At 44.2% G+C, this 18363-nt stretch overlaps 1 protein-coding gene across 4 annotated transcripts in view; it reads right to left on the bottom strand.

Moving 5' to 3' along the window:
* AGPAT5 (1-acylglycerol-3-phosphate O-acyltransferase 5) overlaps positions 1-18087 on the bottom strand; it is a 121069-nt gene extending 102982 nt beyond the window's left edge. Inside the window, exon 1 of one of the 4 annotated variants that reach the window (XM_048845313.2) lies at positions 17478-18087. In XM_048845313.2, coding sequence (XP_048701270.1) covers positions 17478-17696 — 219 coding nt within the window. In that variant the 5' untranslated portion in view covers positions 17697-18087. The remainder of the gene's footprint in view (positions 1-17477) is intronic. The other 3 variants (XM_048845311.2, XM_048845310.2, XM_048845309.2) reach the window with 3 other exon arrangements.
* Positions 18088-18363: the final 276 nt, after the last annotated feature.

Below are 18363 nucleotides of genomic sequence, written 5' to 3'. Positions count from 1 at the left end.
CCAAACTTCTTCGCTCTAAATAATATTTTTTCCTGAAAAAAAAAATTTTACATTCACATATTTTTATACAACTGCTTAATAAGATATGAGGTATAGCAATACAGTGGGCAAAGAGACTTCATAGTCACAAAGTGCAATTTCCTGGCTTGAACACCTCATCAATCACAGTTTACATCCAATCCAGATTACTAAAGCAGGTAATTCACTCAGAAATAGAGGTACTTGTGTGTTCTGTTTGTCTTCAGGGAAGGAAACTGTTGCCAAACCCCACAGACTGAACTTTACAGGCACCTTGTAGAGAATCTTATGAGTAAATTAAGATGTTTGAGAAATCCTTTACTTGGCTGTATTGAGAAGCAGAGGATTTAATAAAAAGATACCCTGATTTATTTTATTTCCTCTGTCTAGAAATGATACTTAGAGCTAGCAATTTATTATTTTGTTTACTCCGATTATGTCATTTGATGTAGAGTACTAAACTTCTGTATCTCAACTGTTTGCCTTGACTTTTATTCTTACACGCTAGTCCTGCAAACACTTAAACACCTGAGTATTTACTCTGAAGTGAATGAGATTACTCACGAGCATAAAATTAGGCAAATGTTCAAGTTTTGTAGGGTCAGGGTTTTGGGCACTGTAGCGGGGTGGTCACCCTCTCCTATCTGGAAGGGCTTAAAACAGCCCTGGGAGAGGGCTGGGGCAGGGGAAAAGTTGGGCTGATTGGCAGAGCAGCTACAGCTGGGACCATGTCCCAGACAGACTCAGCTGGCCCTATAAGGCCAGGGAAGCCAGCAGCTGAGAGGATTCTCCCTCACATTTGCTGAGGGAGAGGGGCCTGGCTGCTGGGAAGCTGAATGGAGCACCTGAGGTGGAGCAGGGCTGGGGGAAGGCCAGAGGAGCTGGGGAGTTAAGCCAAATAGGTACTGGGGTTGCAGGGGGCAGCCAAAGGTAGGCAAAGGCAGCAGGTCCCAACTCCCCTTGCCTATGATGAGTGGCGTTTACACTGCAGGGAATGGGGGCTAGTTGATGACTGGCAGTGGCTATAGACTGAGGCAAGGTGTGGGAGAGAGGGTGGGGGTTCCCCGGGGTGGGGAGACCCAGATCTGTGGGGGTACTGCCAGGGGGAAGCACCCCAGGTAAAAGGGGCACTGGGGTCTGGGAAGGACACGGGGGGCCAGTGGCAAGTGGGACACTGCCCTGCAGAGGGCGCTCTGGAGGCTGGAACGCTAATTCCCTGGACGACCAGCAAGAGGCGCCGCAGGGGTGAGTCCTGCACCGCTACAGGCACTAAAATATAAAGAATTGCTCCACTAGTTTTCCCACCTGAATTAAACAAGAACAGTTATGAATGTGTCTTGAGTCTGAATTGCAAAGGATCTGATCTAGCATTGCCAGCAGGTGCTATTCCTAGCTAAAAGGAATCATTGACATTTTAAAAGGAAATGGGATTATTTTAGTCAGCCAAAGAAAACATACAACAATAATTGTAATAAAATAGCATAATAAATGGCACGAAAAATATAGTTTTGAAGTCTTTCATTCTGCTCATATTTCTCTGACTACATATATTTTTAGTATTTGACCCTAAAAATGTAAACTTTCAAATATTCAGGCTTAAACTATAGTAATCTACCCATCTAGAATCATAAAGCTTCTATTAAAATGGGTAAAAAGATATTTCCACAGCAGATAACCCATTGGAAGGGAAAAATGTAAAGTGAAAAAAGGCTCATTATCTTCACCTTACTCAAAAGAACAAGAGGCAGGTGATAATAGCAGGAAAGACATTTTATAAATATTAAACCACTAATTTCAGTTAACTAAGTTCACAGGAGGAAAGCTAGCTACAAATGCGTTTACTTGTTCTGCCTAGATACAGAAAAATACAAAACGCAGTCCTGAGTTTCTTTTATTAACACTTTTTTGCCTGAATAGTCTCAACGTGCTTTACTGACCCCATTTTAAGAGATGGAAAAACTAAGCGAGAGAAAAACAAAATGTTCAAAAATATCCACTAATTTGGGGTACTAAATTGAGGGCCTTTTTTTTTTTTTGGAGATACTGAATAACCACATGCCAAATATCTTCAAGTAATTTCAATTAGTGGACACTTCTTAAAATAAACACCCAAGTGACCTGCCCCAGGCCATTCAGAAAGTCTGTGGCAGAGCTGGAACTGGAGCCCCACAGAGAGTGAGGCCTAGTCTACAGTACAAAGTTAGATCTATCTAAGATGGCTTGCATCGATGATGCTGTGCATGTATCTACACTTGTATTTGTCTCCCACTGATGTAAGCTTTCCATTATGCCTACATTGTAACACCACTCCCCAACAATGGTGAACTACAGTCAAACTGAAGTTGACACCGTGCGAATGTAGACACTGTGTTACCTATGTCAATCTTAACAGTCCTCCAGCAGCTGTCCCACAATGCTCAACACTGACTTCTCTGATCACAATTATGAACTCCACTGCCCAGAGGTCACGGAGACCAGAAGCCTTTCAAAACCCTGTGAATTTTTAAAATGCCTTATCCTGATTGCCCAACTTGGCGAGCACACCTAGCAGCTCTTCATTGCCGTGCACAACTTCGCAGCTGACCATGCTGGCTACATGCTCCAGATGTTCTCTGGACTAGAACAGACAGGATCTCCTGGGCCTGTGGGGAGAAGAGGGTATGCAAGCACAGCTCCTGACCAGCTGTAGAAATGTGGAAACTTACAAGCAGATTGCATGGGGGATGCAAGAGAAGGGGTACAACAGGGATCAGCAGTAGTGCCACGTGAAAGTGAAGAGAGTGTGTCAGACATATCAGGCAGCCAGGGAAGCCAGCAGTCAATCCAATGCTAAGCCACAGACCTGCCACTTTTACAAAGAGCTGCATACCTACCACCAGCCCGCACACCACCGATATCGCCATGAAGCTTAAGTCACAGGCCCCTGGCATGAACAAGGAGGAGGAGGAGAAAGAGGCAGCGATGCCATGAGTCACGACCTGTTTGAGACTCCACTGCAGTCCAGTCAGTCCTGGCAGTTGAGCATGGGTGAGCTCAATGCAGGAAAGAAACCTTGGCTAAGTGTGTAAATTTATTTTCCATTACAGTGATGGCAGCCCCAACTTAGCAGGACACAGCTATCAACTTTTCATTTATTTACTCGTACTAGAAGAGATAGCAGTAGAACAAAAAGAGAGCGCATTGTCATCTGCTTTCCATTCCTCTGTAGAGCAAGAGAGGGGCCATGCAGAGCCCTTTGTTTATGTATAGGGATGTCCCTAGAATTTACCTGAACGATCTTGATGAAATTTTCATGGCGGTGCTCTGCAATCCTCTCCAGAACATTTCTAGGATGGCAGCCCTATTTCTTCCTCCACAGTAGGACACTTTCCCTCGCCAGTCAGTGACAACTTTGGCAGGAAAAGTTCCAGTAAAAAGGGACTGGGTAGCTTTGGGATGCCCACAGGAGCTGTGCGCTCTCTGCCTTTGTTACCCTCATGAGTGAGATATCAGCTAATGTCACCAAAGCCTATGGAAAATGGTACCAATTTTCAGTGCCATTGCCCTATAATCATAGTTTCGTGCAACCGAGCAATCCCCTCCTCATTTCCCTCACTCCTGGTCGTCCACAGTCACCATGGCTGGTGCTAGAGTGCTTGTGCGTGGCACCATAAAGCAGAAGTATGTAATAACCATGTCTTGTTTTAAACTTTAGGGGAACAAGGAAAGGGAGTTCTGAATCTTAACTTTCACTTTCCATTGTGATTATATTGACAATCATAGCTCTGTGTGTTTTATCTGTAGCTGCTGCTGTTGAGGCCTTGAGGGGTTCCCCTTCCACACCCAGAGAATGCCTGTGCCAGACAAGGAGGAGAAAGAAGATGACTTGTGGTGACACATTCAGTGAGATTCTGTAAGCCAGGGCTGCATCAGATCATGAACAGAGGGCCTGGAGGATGAATAATACAGACTATATGGAGAAGGAAACAGCAAACAGGAGAAAGGTCCAAGAGGCCCCGCAGGAAAAGGAGAGGTAGATGCACCAGGACATAATGGGGCTTCTCTGGCAGCGCAAACAGATGCTGCAAACTCTTGTGGATCTATAGGCACAACAATCCCAGGCTCACCTCCCTTTGCAGTCCCTGGACAACCCCAGTATAGCACCTCCCTACACCCCCGCAACATTCCACGTGGCATCGAGGGCTACATCCCTTTCTTACCGCTGCACACCAGGGAACATTCAGGAGAATCACAGCTTCACATACACTGACCTTTGAGAGCTATGACCGATGTATTTGTAGCTAAAATGAACCTGAATGTTCCTTCCTCTTCTTTACGCTCTGTTCCATAAATTTATTGAGGTTTTAATGTATTTGCTTTTAACTTGCACAGAATTTTTAAAGTGTTTTTGCTACTCAATAAAATTCCATTGTTTGGAAAACAATTCATCTTTATTAGTTCCCAACATGTGCTGCAGAGTGCCTGATGGTACTGGAAGCACCCACTAGTTGTTTTACACACTGTGACACAACTCATAGGATCAGTGGCAAACACAGTGTAACAATCAAATGTACAGCAAGCTCCACAAAATTAGTATGTGCATTGTCAGTGTTATATTCACAGATGTGCACTAAGCACCAAACAATTCCTAACAGGCACCCAAATTGCAGGTAGAGCACTGTACACCATGATGCATTACTGTGGTTCGCTGTTAAAATGCTCTTTCAAGTGCCTTATAGCTCTGCATTGAGTTCTTCTGATAGCCCTTATGTCTGGCTGTTCAAACGCAGCAGAGAACTGTTCCACCTCCGCCCACCACCCCGGCAACAACTTTTCCCCTTTTGCTTTAAAGATATTATGCAGGACACAGCAGACTGCTATAACCATTGGGATATTTTTCTCACTGAGATCCAATCTTGTGAGTAAACAATGCCACTGTTCCTTCAATCTACCAAAAGTGCATTCAACTGCCATTCTGCACCTGCTGAGCCAATATCTGAATTTTCCCTTGGTCCTGTTGAGGTGGCCAGTGTACAGCTTCATGAGCCAGGGGACTACGGGTAGGCTGGGTCCACTAGGATCACTACTGACATTTCAACATCACCAATGGTAATCCGCTGGTCGGGGAAAAAGTCTATGCTTGTAGCTTTCTGAACTGACCTATGTTCTTAAAGATGCAAGCATCATTCCTTTACCAGCCAACACTGATGTCATTGAAGCATTCCGAGTGACCCACGAGCACTTGAGTAACCATAGAAAAATAGCCTTTTCTGTTGATATACTCTGTGGCAAGGTGGTCTGGTGCCAAAATAGTGAAGAGGAGTGCCGTCTATCGCTGGAGTACCGCAGTTCAGGAACTCTATTGCTGCAAAGCCATCCATTATGTTCTGCAAATTGCCGAGAGTCACAGTTCTGCGCAGCAGGAGATGATTAATGGCCCTGTACCATTGCATGACAATGGCCTTGTAGTGGGGTAGTCACCCGCTCCTGCCCAGAGGGGCTTAAAACAGCCCAGGAGAGGGCTGTGGCTGGGGGCAAGTAGCTCCCAGGCTGACTGGGAAAGTAGGCGCAGCTGGGGCCACGCCCCAAACAGACTACAGCTGGCCCTTATAAAACAACTGTGAGCCAGATGCTCAGAGTCTCCTCTAGCTGTGGAGAGAGACCGGCCTGACTGCTGGGGAGTGTACCAGGGTATCTGAGGTGAAGCAGTGCTGGGGAAGGCCAGAGGAGCTAGGAGGCTCCAGACTGGAAAAGCTCCAGGCTGCAGGCCTGGCAGATGGCCTAAGACAGGGTACTGGGGTTGCCACAGGGCACCCCAAGGGTAGGTAGAGGCAGCAGGTCCAAACCCCCCTTGCCTGTGATGAGTGGCTTGTACACTGCAGTCTGCCACAGTGAATGGGGGCTAGGTGGTGAGTGGCAGTAGCCATATACTGAGGCGAGGTGAGTCTCACATCGCAACGGGCCTCCACAGTGGATTTTACAACTCCAAAATGATTTCCCACTGACCAGTGGTAACAACTCAGCGTTGCAAGTTCCCACTATGCAATCACCACTTGCGTCTCCACTGTCAATGCAACTTTCATTCTGGTGTTCCTAAGCTGGAGCGCTGGAGCAAGCTCAGCACACAGATCCAGGAATGCGGCCCTATGCATCTGAAAGTTCTTCAGCCACTGCTCATCATCCCAAGTCTGCATTATGATGCAATCCCACCAGTCAGTGCTCATTTCTCCAGCCCAGAAGGAGCACTCCACCATTTCCAGCTGCTCCATGAACACCACAGCAGTATGCCCTCCAGGAAATCATCAAGTTGCAGTGGGGGAGGTTTAGGTTGGATATTAGGAAAAACTTTTTCACTAGGAGGGTGGTGAAACACTGGAATGCGTTACCTAGGGAGGTGGTGGAATCTCCTTCCTTAGAAGTTTTTAAGGTCAGGCTTGACAAAGCCCTGGCTGGGATGATTTAGTTGGGGATTGGTCCTGCTTTGAGCAAGGGGTTGGACTAGATGACCTCCTGAGGTCTCTTCCAACCCTGATATTCTATGATTCTATGTTCCCCATGGCTCTTCTTGTGGCTCTGCAAAAACCAAAGATTATGCATCCTGTTCTTGCAAAGCTCATGACAACAGTGCAAAGCTGTAAAGGTACACGCTTCTGTCCAAGATGGCAGACAGTGATAAATCCTGTGTGGGTTCATGGGATTTTTAAAATAGGCGCAAAATTTATGGAATAGAGATGGCATTATGGGGTGGCGAAAACAGTATGATGGGGACTTGACCCTATCGTCCCAGTCACCCGTTTCTGCCCTTCAATGCATTACAAAAACTTACCAAAAGAAAGTGCGCTGAACGGTGGCGAGTTGCATGCTGGGATACATATCCATGGTGCACTGCACTGTGCCTCAAAATAAGCACTCCTGGTGAACACACACATTGCCGACACAAGGAGTCAAGCAATATACTAACTGCAGTGGCTTTATGCCGACATTACTTGTATTGGCAAAAATTTGCAGTCCTTATAGTGGGTGACTGATGGGAAGATGAAAGCCAACACACCCTTTAAGCAGGTCCTAATATAAATTACTAAAACACTGCATTTTCTAGAGAGGACTGCAGGTCCCTCAAGCACACACTGAAAAAGTAAAGTGAGAGGAAATCTATTTACAAGCTGAGATTTCAGCTGAACCAGATGAAGAGTGTTACCTGGAAAGTAAACATCTTGATTTTTTAAAAACTTGAAACCACTTCCCACCTAGAACAAGCTGTTCTAACTGACTTCATTAAGATAGCAAAAATGCCTGAAATAGTCTCCCCTATAATCCTGTAGCAAAGCCGTTCAAGACTTATGAAAATTTGGGATTTCCTCAAAAGAGAGCTGAGTGACTCAAATGCAATGTAAGAACTATTGTTTCCCAAGAACACACCTTCCTTTAATGAATAATTAGAATAATGCTAAAATTTTCAAAAGTGACATGACACTTAGGAGCCTAAATCACTTAGGTGCTTTTTGAAAATATTATCCTTAGTCCCTCCCCTAACAGCAAGAATCAGGGACATTCTGACAGACATCATCTTTAGGAGTTCTAGCGAGAGAAACACTCTTGTACAGGACCTTATAGTTAACCTCTTGCAAAGGACTTGAAGAGGGCGCTCGTTAAATGTTATCTGTAACATTGTACAAATGTTTGTACTAAACCAGGGGTGGCCAACCTGAGCCAGAGAAGAAGCCAAAATGTACCAATGTACACTGCCAAAGAGTCACAGTAATACGTCAGCAGCTCCCATCACTTCCCCCACCCTGCTCCAGGTGCCTCCCGCCCACTGGCAGCCCCACTGATCAGCACCTCCCTCTCCCTCCCTGATCAGTTATTTCATGGCATGCAGGAGGCTCTGGGGGGATAGGGGAGAAGTGAGGGCATGGCAGGCTTAGGGGAGGGGGCAGGAAGGGGTGGAGTGGGGGCAGGGCCTGTGGCAGAGCCAGGGTTTGAGCAGTGAGCACCCGCCAGCACATTGGAAAGTTGGTGTCTGTAGCTCCAGCCCCAAAGTCGGTGCCTGTACAAGGAGCCGCATATTAACTTCTGAAGAGCTGCATGTGGCTCCGGAGCCACAGGTTGGCCACCTCTGCCCTAAACTCTTAGGCTGGCATGTACTTATCAATGAATCACGAGGGATGGAAAAGGAAGATAGTGAAAATGCTAGAGTTTCTTCATTTGTGACTCAGGATAAGATTTTCATAAGCACCTATTCTCTATTTTCAAAAGTGCTTTTGAAGCCTAAATACTACTGACTTTCAGTGGAATGCAGGCGCCAAAGTTACTTTTGAAAATGTTACTTAAAAATTTTCAAAAGTGCCTTACTTAGTTCTCCAACACTTCTCTGGTCTAACAGCAATGTGTGATTTCGTAAATGATATTCATGTTATAAACATGATGCAGTCTGAAATTTAATTTTTTAGTATATAGGCATATGTTCAAATAAGCAGAATTCACCCAAGTATGAGTGACTAATTTTAAATGCAAATCAAAATAACTTGAAACAAACTAGTCTCTCCCTCCAATACTTATGATCGTCCAGCTCCCCATCTATTATAGTGGGGTTGCTTTGTACATATTGAGTGACAGAAGCAGGGGGAGGGAAAGAAGATTTTCCCCATTTCATTCTGCATAAAGTTCTTTAAAAAAATAATCCAAAATAGATAAGGGAAGTTTTCTCCTCAACAGAACACTTCTTTATATCTGAAGTGTCAGGATCTCTTTCATCCAAACCTATTTTCAAATCTAAACACTACTAAGGGACCCTAGGATAAATTCTGTTCTGCTATACCACTTTAAATCTGAATAATTCACTGAAGTAATTCACTGTCAATCCAGAGTAACACCCAATTTTTTCAAACAATGTTAAGAATGGCAATAGCAGAGCAAGAGGGGCACTATACCAAATATAAAGGAGTCTTTTCTCATTCTATTAACAGTCAACTGTACATAAACTATTTGGTTGTATTAAATATAAAGCTGTTGTGGATATTTCCATGATCCATTATGCACTAGTTAATAACTATGATGACAAAAAAGGGTCAATGTAGTTCAAACAATTCCTGAAGAGTTATAAGGTCAATCAAAGTAGGAAAATCTGCAAAACAGATGCTTAATAAGAGAAGGTGGTTTCACTATACTAAATAAGGCAACAGCTACACATTGGTCACCCTTTCAGTTGCTCAGTCACCACTGGGGTAAAATGTATCTGAGGAGAGAAACTATCCCTATATGAAGGTTGAGAGGATAGAGCACTAGATTGAGAGCCAGGAGATTTGACTTAATTACAAACAGGATTGTAAAAATGGAGAGTCAAGAGATCTGACTTAATCTAAACAATCCTGTTTGTGATTAAGTTAAATCTCCTGACTCTCAATCACAAACAGGATTGTTTAAATGATTGTTTAGAAATGCAAATCCTTCTAGTTCATCCTCTTGTTCTTGCAGTTGAACCTGCCTTCAAACACAAAGCCTTTTTTGTTTTAATCCCACACGGTATTATTCATAAATCCTTTTCTCTTTAGTGCTAGCCAGCATATATTTTTGACTTCTTAGGATTTCCCTAGATGCCTAACTTTATATTTACTGACAATTCCACATGTTGGTACTAGATACAGATACAACCTTCGATCGCTGACATCATTATGAAACTCAAGTACAGTCATAACTTGGAGATTAAAAAGACAGTGCAGTTTACAAGACTGTCCAAACAGGTTTTTACTAGTTTGCCAACTGCCAGAGCTTTTAGGTTACTTTTGGTTTTGACAATAGAAGATTGATTTCAGAAATGCTAAGTACCCACAACTTCAATCAAAGACAATGGGAGCAACAAGCACAAAACACCTCAATGTCAGGCCCTGTATGATTTAACTGAATCTCCCAGTGCTGGCCCCTAACATATAGTCACAGGCTGCAATATACCAAACTTCTACTTGGCATCCAGCTGAATGGTAAACACCGTCTCTGTGTGTTTAAATGGGACATCACTTTCACCCTCAGTGGTAGTCAAAGGCAATCAGAATAGAAATTAAGCACAGATAGATAGACACACATTATCTATCTTGCATGCATACATGCACCCCCAGTGTGGGATTTTCTGCATCTTGTAGCACGAAACACATATCCAAAAATATGTTTGAGACATACAGAGTATGGCCAAAGTTTCACTCAGGTGCCTAACTTTAGCTACCTAGATCTATTTGTGGATTTAGGTATCTAAAGTTAGGTATCTACGTTTGGAAACTTTATCCATCGTGCTTAAGCAGCATCATTTAACACCTGTACAATAATATACACAAAGAAATATTGCACTATATAAGGCACATATTCCTTAGTAAGAATCCTCTTCCTGACTATCCCTAAGTTGGTCCAATAAAAGATTTTACCTCCCCCACCTGGTCTATCTAACATCCCTGGTGAGACAGTTTATTCTAAAACCAGTCTCTGTGAGTGTCCAGTTGGGAAATAATTGTGAAAAAGTAGGGATCCTTTCTAAAGTTTGTGAAAGTCAGACCCAAACAAATTGGTCATAATTTTAAAACTTAGGGTCAGGTTCCAACATTTCCTTGTTTCATTACCTTATATCATGAGATTTAGCACTCCTCTGTAGTGTCTGTCACTAAAGGGATGCCCTTTCTAGGGATAGTTAACTTTCATTCCCATCAACACACTCATTATAGTCTCAAACCTGTCCCCTTAACCATTCCCAAACTTTTGCCACCCATTTGCCTCACCAAGAGCTTCTAGCATTAGACAGGAATACCAGGCTGTGACTATACTGGACTTTTCCCCCCCAACATATCTCATGATTGCTATTATAGCATCTCCAGTGGCAATGTCAGTGAGAGCTCTAGGACAAACAAGGCATTCCTGGCCATCAGCAGCTAACATTTTTAAACACAGCTGTCCTTGTCTACTAGATGCCAAGTTGTTTTTTAACTATGTGTTATTCAGCACATTTTCTAACACCATGCCATTTTCCCAGTACAGACTAGGCCAAAGCGTTAAAAACTATTTGTCTATGAATGTATACAGGTCCAAACTTTAACTCCCATTGCAGAAAGCATATTATACAACGTAACGTACTTGTGGTGTAGTACATACTCTGTAATGGATGTTAGAAACAACATGGTTGTGCTGACTATAATTGTGGAAGCATTACCAATGAGACACATCCAATTCTCCTAATAACTTGAGCCCTATTAAAATTAGAATTTCATAACGCTTCTAGAAGCATCACTTCTAACATTTCCTACTCCAAAGAGGGTCCAGATGGAGACAGAAAGGTAGATGTGTGCATGCTGGACAAGGAAAATAAACCCAAAACCCATTCACAGTAAATCAGGCATGGATTTTATATCATTGTCAAAACCCTGCAGTTTGAATATAATTCTTAAAGAAATCATCACTCTGGCTGCTTCTTTAACATTTCTACATTGCCAGTCAACCCAAATACCAAACAAAATTAGAAAAGATTACAATAAAGAGCATTTACCCCTCACCACCTGTGAAACACATGCACAACCACCACAGGCATTAATTTCACCACCCTGACGGCAACTGGGATAGGAGTCTAAATCAGCGTTTCTCAAATGCGGCCAAAGCCTCCTGGGCTGTTAACTGGGGGTGGTGGGGTGGTGAGGGGAAGTGGCAAAGTAGTGGTCCCTCCCTGTTGCTCCTGGATGCACTGCCTTGGTGTTGGTTGCTGGGGCTGCCAGCAGGGGTTGGATTCTGCCCCCTTCTGGAGACACCTGGGGCACAACGCTGGAGGAGCAGGCAGCCACTGAGTTCCCCACCTTCACAGGGGCAGTGAGGCTCAGTCTTTGGGTTTCAGCCCAGTGGAGGCAGGCTCTGACCATGGGGCTTCAGATTCCAGACCTGGACTCTGGCTGTGTGGCAGTAGGCCTCAGGCTCCAGCCACACGGCCCCATCTGTGGGGCTTCAGGAGCTGGACACAGGGCTTCAGGCTCCAGCCCGCAAATATTTTAGGAAAAAAATGAGAGCAGCCACCAACAAGAGTTGGTGGCCGCACTCTGAGGCCAGTCCACCAAAAAAGTTGTCCTGAGAACACCTGGTCTAAATGGTCACTGAGAGGTGAAAGGCTTTACCATATCCCATTTCCAATTCTTTCAGCCATTCAAGCACTCTAATCACAGAAATATTTTTAAACATTTTAGTTTTCACAGTCACACCTTGAAATAAGAACATACAAACTCTGAAAAAAGAAAAGGAGTACTTGTGGCACCTTAGAGACTAACCAATTTATTTGAGCATGAGCTTTCGTGAGCTAAATTGGTTAGTCTCTAAGGTGCCACAAGTACTCCTTTTCTTTTTGCGAATACAGACTAACACGGCTGTTACTCTGAAACCATACAAACTCTGGGCTCCCTGAAGGCAAGGGTATAGAACTGCTTCAAAACACAAAGGTGAATTCAAAAAGAAACAATAGACATACTAACAGACAATAAACTAAGTGAACCAACTGCAAATAGCCCACATATTTGAAGATTTAGAAACTTGGGGCCAAATCTACAATTAGCATAGCAAATGCTACCCCAATGACTCAGAGGAGTTGCACCTGTTTGTGTCAGTGGCCGTTCTGACCCACCATGTCATTCAGTAACATCCTTTGCTGTCAAATTTTCTATCACTTTAAACTAAATTTAAAAAGTATTTAAACATCTTATATATGTGCTAGCTAGAAAAAATATATTGTAACACTGCTGTAGCTCACAGCAGAGCAAAGAGGAGTCAACAGCTAAGTCAAAGAAAAATAGAAAATGTATCTTAAGAACACAATGATCTCGCAACAAGATAGACATGTGAGGGAAAGGAATGTGGCGATTAACCATGTCCCACTTTTCAACAGATTGCATTTACACATTTCAGTATTATAAGTTTGTAATCCAAGCTAGTGCTCCTGGGCATTGTCAGAACGTAGCATACAGATTTATTTTAATAAATATTTATAGCATGTGAGTCACAACAAAATGCACGAATATCAGTTAAAATATAGTTATATGCTGAAAAATGGCTCTAAGTGGCATCATGGGATTTCATGTTTACAGTCACAATGTGTCTAACTAAACTGACTTCATTTGCAGGTTAGGAAGTTTTTTCTAATTGCCAACTCTGTAAATTCACTCTGGGTTCTGAAAGCCAAGCGACGCATCATTATCAGTAATAAGACTGCATTTGAAAATTCATTAACAGTTTTGTTGATTACGTGAGAGCCACAACAGAATCTAGTTCTCTCTTTCATTGCTGTATGGGATCTGCAAAGCTATCAGGAGCAAAACACAAATTTTTGGCAGGAAGGTAAGCAGATGTGACTCAGAAAATATAAGAACAGCAGCTGATTGAGTAAGAAGGCACTGCTTCTACATGATCACTGACCAGAACCACACTCTAAAACAAAATGCTGGAGCAGTGGTTCCTACAGTTGTAGAGCTCTGCAATAACAACTATATATTTAAATTTATTTCTAGTCCCAATCCCTATAGGTTATTACATATCAGACTAGCTCTGCTACATAATTAAATATATATCCCAGTTTCCATTTTATTTCACAAATTTAAATTTAAAGTGTTTGCTATAAAGTTAAAATTCATATGCAGCAAGGAGGAGGGTTTTTGTTTTTATAAACTCAAGTTGGTTAGAAACCCTAAGTTAGAGGAATGAAAAAACTGTGTGTAATTAGATACTTTGTGGATTAATAGCTGTTGCTACACAGAAACCTCCTTTTCTCTCCTCTCCATTCCTGCAAAAATAAGATACACTATTATTTAATTTAGTTAAAAAAATAATCTACATATAGGACTCAACTCACAGTGTTAACCCAGTAAAACTTCCATTGATATCAATGGAAATTTCATGACAGATAGGATTTTAAAAGCAGGCACATCCAATATTTATGACAGAATAGATATATTATTGCATTAAAAATCCACAAATCATGCAAATATAACAGATCCAAAGAATCCTGGACAGGATACAGTCTCAAAAAAACTATCTTTTCCAGTTCTGCCACTGTCTCACAGTACAACTTTGAGCAAGTCACTTAAAGCCCTAATCCAGCAAAGCATTTTAACTTAGTTTTATTGACTTCAATGACACTATGTATATACTTAAGTGCTTTGCTTGATCAGGTCCTTAACATCTTGTTTCCCTGTCTGTAAAACCAGAGAATGATTTAAGCTAGATCTTTTTCATTTCCACTAATTTATGCAATTCATCATCCAGTAATTTAGTTCTCCCAGGGGAGATGTTAGGATGCTTTAATGTTTGTAAAGCAATTTGAGAGCCCTGATGAAGAATGCTATAGAAGTATAATGTTAACATTCTTATATCCTATTTTTGTTGTTTGATTTCAGTTTAGTGATATTTTACTATAAGCACCAGGCCTTGAAGTTTAGGGAAAAATTGTTGCCTGCCCTGTTAACCTAATTATGTGCCCCAAAGTAGCAGTTTCAAGATTATGGCCCCAATCCAGCAAACACCTACTTAAGTGTTTGCAAGGCTGGGGCCTATGCCATGACCTGACCCCTCTCCAAGTTAAGAACTATGGAATATTTTTCAGAGAAATGCAATCAAGAGCAGTAAAATGTGTACATAAAATGAGTTTCAGGGATTCTCTCTCCTACTCCTGAAAATACCAGGTATTTGGCATTTCTCTGACTAATTCTTACTCTCAGTTTCCCTCTTCCCTCCCTTTATTTTTCCATCTCCTGGTTTTAAGCCACAAGCTTTATTCCACAAGCACTGGTCTTGGGGACTCTCCCCTTTGTTAGCTTTCGGTTCCTTTCTGTTACCTCTTTCTTTTTAGCCTTGCCTGCACTGCACTTTTTCCAAAGATCATCCACTGCTGCAATTCTTAGCAGGGTTACTTGATCCTATGACAAAAATAGCAACTGATGGTCTATGTTGCCATCACTGATAGACTTGCACTGAAGCAACTGAGGGAAATTAAGAAAAAAGCACAGCATTGGCATAGCTAGTGGTTTTCTTGATGTTTTCCCTTCTATGTCTTTCCTGGACATTCTCTATTCTTATTTTCTTATGAGTTAGTGCTAGATTTTCAAACAGAGCAGGCATTTTTCAATGATAAGTGTCCTGTTCATAATATTTACCCCAGGGCACCTTCCTAATAGGAAATCTGAACCATATATTTATTCTGTTATGGTTTACATCATACATATATTCTTGATTTTGAATTTTGTCCTTAAGATTGGTTGAGTTAAACGGCTAGCCTTTCACCTCTGGCAGATCAATTCTAATAAATAATAATGTACTGAGATCTTTGGATGGAAGATGTTATGTGAATACAAGGCTGTGAACAAAGAGTAAGCAATTAACATCACCCTGTGACATAAGGAAGTATTGTTTTTCTGATTGTACAGATGTGGAAACAGAGACAGAAGTTAATTGAGTTGGCCACAGTAACACAATTTGTGGCACAGCGGGGAACAGAACTCCCAGATCTTAGTCCTGTGCCTTAAACACAGCACTATCCTTCCTCCCTGTTCTAGTTTATATCACAAATCAAATGAGTTAGTGCTCCTTATGCATTTAACTTCCACACAGGAGAAGTCCAAGTTTAGCATTGAAAGGCACTAACAAGCTTGTAAACAAAAATATGCACATCGCTAACTTGGCTCCTGAAGTCTCCAAGAATGCTAATGCTTGGAGGCATAGTCTTGTTACAGAACTGGAGTCAAGAGATCTGGGCTCCATTTCCAGTTCTGTAACAAACTTCCTGTGTGAACCTGGCCAAACGATTTAGTCCTACATGTTCAGAAGCGTACACAATTTTGGTTACCCATCTTCAGACACTTAGGGCTTATATTCATAGGTGCAGAGCACCTGCAGCTCTTATTGACTACAGTTGGGCCTATAAGGGGTGCTCAGTTGCTCTGAAAATCAGGGCATAGGTGATTCATAATGGAGACAAAACTAAGACATTTTTGAAAATGTAGGCCTTAACATCTCTATACTTCAGTTTCTCCTACTCTAAATGGAGATGTAACCCCCCCACAGAGGCATTAGGAGACTTTTAATTAATATCTGTACAGTGTTTTGAGATTCTCCAAGATAAGGTGCTCAATAAATATGAAGTATAATTATTTGCACACAGATGCACATTGACAGCAGCAACAGACGGCTGAAACTTGCAAGAGAGGCCACCAATTCTGAGTTCCTAACTTGAGGTCTTGAACCTGAATTCAGAGCTGCTGAGTGATCACAGCTCCTATTAACTTCAGTTGACCCAAAACTTGGGCAAATGAGCAGTACAAATATTGAGACATTATGTTTACTTTCATTAGTTATAATAATTTAAACTATTAGCAGCAATATAGTAAGGAATTTCATTTTACATACTATTTTATCTCAAAGGTATCCCTTTAACACTCCCTCTACTTTGAATTAGAGGATAATAGAAAAAGTCCAACCTGAAACCCAAGTCAGACATCAGCAATTATAATCCAAGCTGTATTCATAGTGTTCAGCACTACAGATATGTTTGGATCCATTATTTGCAAAGCACTGAAGGAAGGTCACTCAAGTTTTGCTTTGGGTAGCAGTAGCAACATCTAGTAGTTTCATTAACTCTGCTTGCCTTACTCGTGACTATTATTTTAATACCTATCTATTTACTATCAGGATTGTGCAAAAGAGACAACACGGTTCAGTTGTTAAAAGCACTAACTGGGGGGTCTGGATTCTATAGCATTATTGTGCCCATGTCTCTTCTCCACTGTATGACTCAGTTTCCACACCTGTAAACTGAGCATAACAATACTTGCCTTCCTTTGTAAAGTACTTTTAGAGCTGTGAATGAAAAGTGCAGATAAAAACTTATTGTGATGATTCTTTACAAAATAAGAGAGTCGGAGCCCCCCCAAGAGCTTACAATGGAAAGGTCAGAGCCTTCACAGAAGTCAGTAGGAGTTTTACCACTGACTTCCAAGAGTGCTGCTCAAGGGCTTCAAGGTCAGTGGCAGCAATCAAGGGCAGCTCGCTTAGTTGCAAAACCGAGACAAGAACAGGAAGGAGTGACGAGGTCGAAGGGAGAGGTGCAAACAGAGGGTTAGGTGGGCAATCACAACATCCAGTGGTGGTCTGAGTATATTTTCTTTGCCTTCATGCTACTCTGACCTCAGTGAGACTACTCGGGGGAGCAAGGCCAACATCTGCCTAAGTATTTACGAGGGCACCAGTTTAGGTGCAACAAATGCTTGCCGCGGGGTGACCAGGCTCCGCCCGCTCTGAGCAGCCCATGTAGTGGCACCCGAACGGGAGGGCGATGGGTGGCTTCACGAGTCCCAGGGCAGATCCCGGTCGCTCCACGTGGCAGCTGACTGGCAGTGACCCCAAATGCAGCCCTCCCTTCCCCCCGCCCCGGGCCCCCCGCTCTGCTCGCTGCCCTCTCCCGGGGCCAGGCGCGGGGGGTTCACCTGCACGCCGGTGTAGCGCTCGAAGAAGAAGAGCACCATGCTCTGGTAGATGGTGTAGAACCGGTCATCCAGCTCCCGGTAGAAGCGGGCGGGCAGCAGGGCGGAGAGCAAGCGCCAGGCGCCCCAGGCCAGCACGTAGGTCGGCGCGGTGCCCATCATCACGGCGGCGGGCAGGACGTAGCGCATGGAGTAGGTGTGCAGCACCAGGGACAACAGCATCTTCCCGGCCCGGCCTCGCCGCCCCTCAGCATCCACGTGCGCTGCGCCCGGCGGGGCTGAGAGCGCGTCCGGTCTGCCTCCAGCCGCCTCCGGCCCCCAGCCGCATGGCCCGCCCGGCGGGCGCGGGCAGGGGCGGCGCCCAGGCTAGGGCTAGGGCTAGGGCGAGCGCGGCGGCGGCGGCGGCGCTGGGGGCTGGGCCAGGCTCAGCGCTGCCCCTCAAACGCCTCCGCTTGGCCACCAGATTGCCCGGCAGCAGCGGCGCGGGCCGCAACAAGGTGGCTCCTCAGTGGCTGCGGGGAGACTTCCGGGGGCGGGCAGAGACCGGAGGCCGCCGCCCCGCCTAGCTCGGCGGCGGGTGCTGGTGGGGCTGGAGCCTGGGCGGCGTGAGGTGCGTCCCCGGGACAGGGCTGGGTAGCGACGGCGGGGAACAGGCAGCTCTTGCCCTCCCCGCCCCCTCCACAGCTCCGGGCCTCCGCCCTTCCCCTCCCCCTCCCCCTCCCCCCTTGCTGCGTCCCGGGCAACCGCCCGCCGCCCCAGGTCCATCCTGGGCACCCACTCTCCTTCTCCCCCCTCCCCCCCCCAGCCCTGGCCACCCTCTCCTCCCAACCCCCATCCTGGGCACCTGCTGCCCCCTCCCCAGTCGCGGGCACCCCTTTCCCCCCATAGC

Source organism: Caretta caretta, chromosome 3 (genome assembly GCF_965140235.1).
Source record: "Caretta caretta isolate rCarCar2 chromosome 3, rCarCar1.hap1, whole genome shotgun sequence".
Lineage (NCBI taxonomy): Eukaryota > Metazoa > Chordata > Testudines > Cheloniidae > Caretta > Caretta caretta.
Note: the sequence above shows the minus strand (reverse complement) of the source record. Positions and strands in the feature narration are given on the sequence as shown.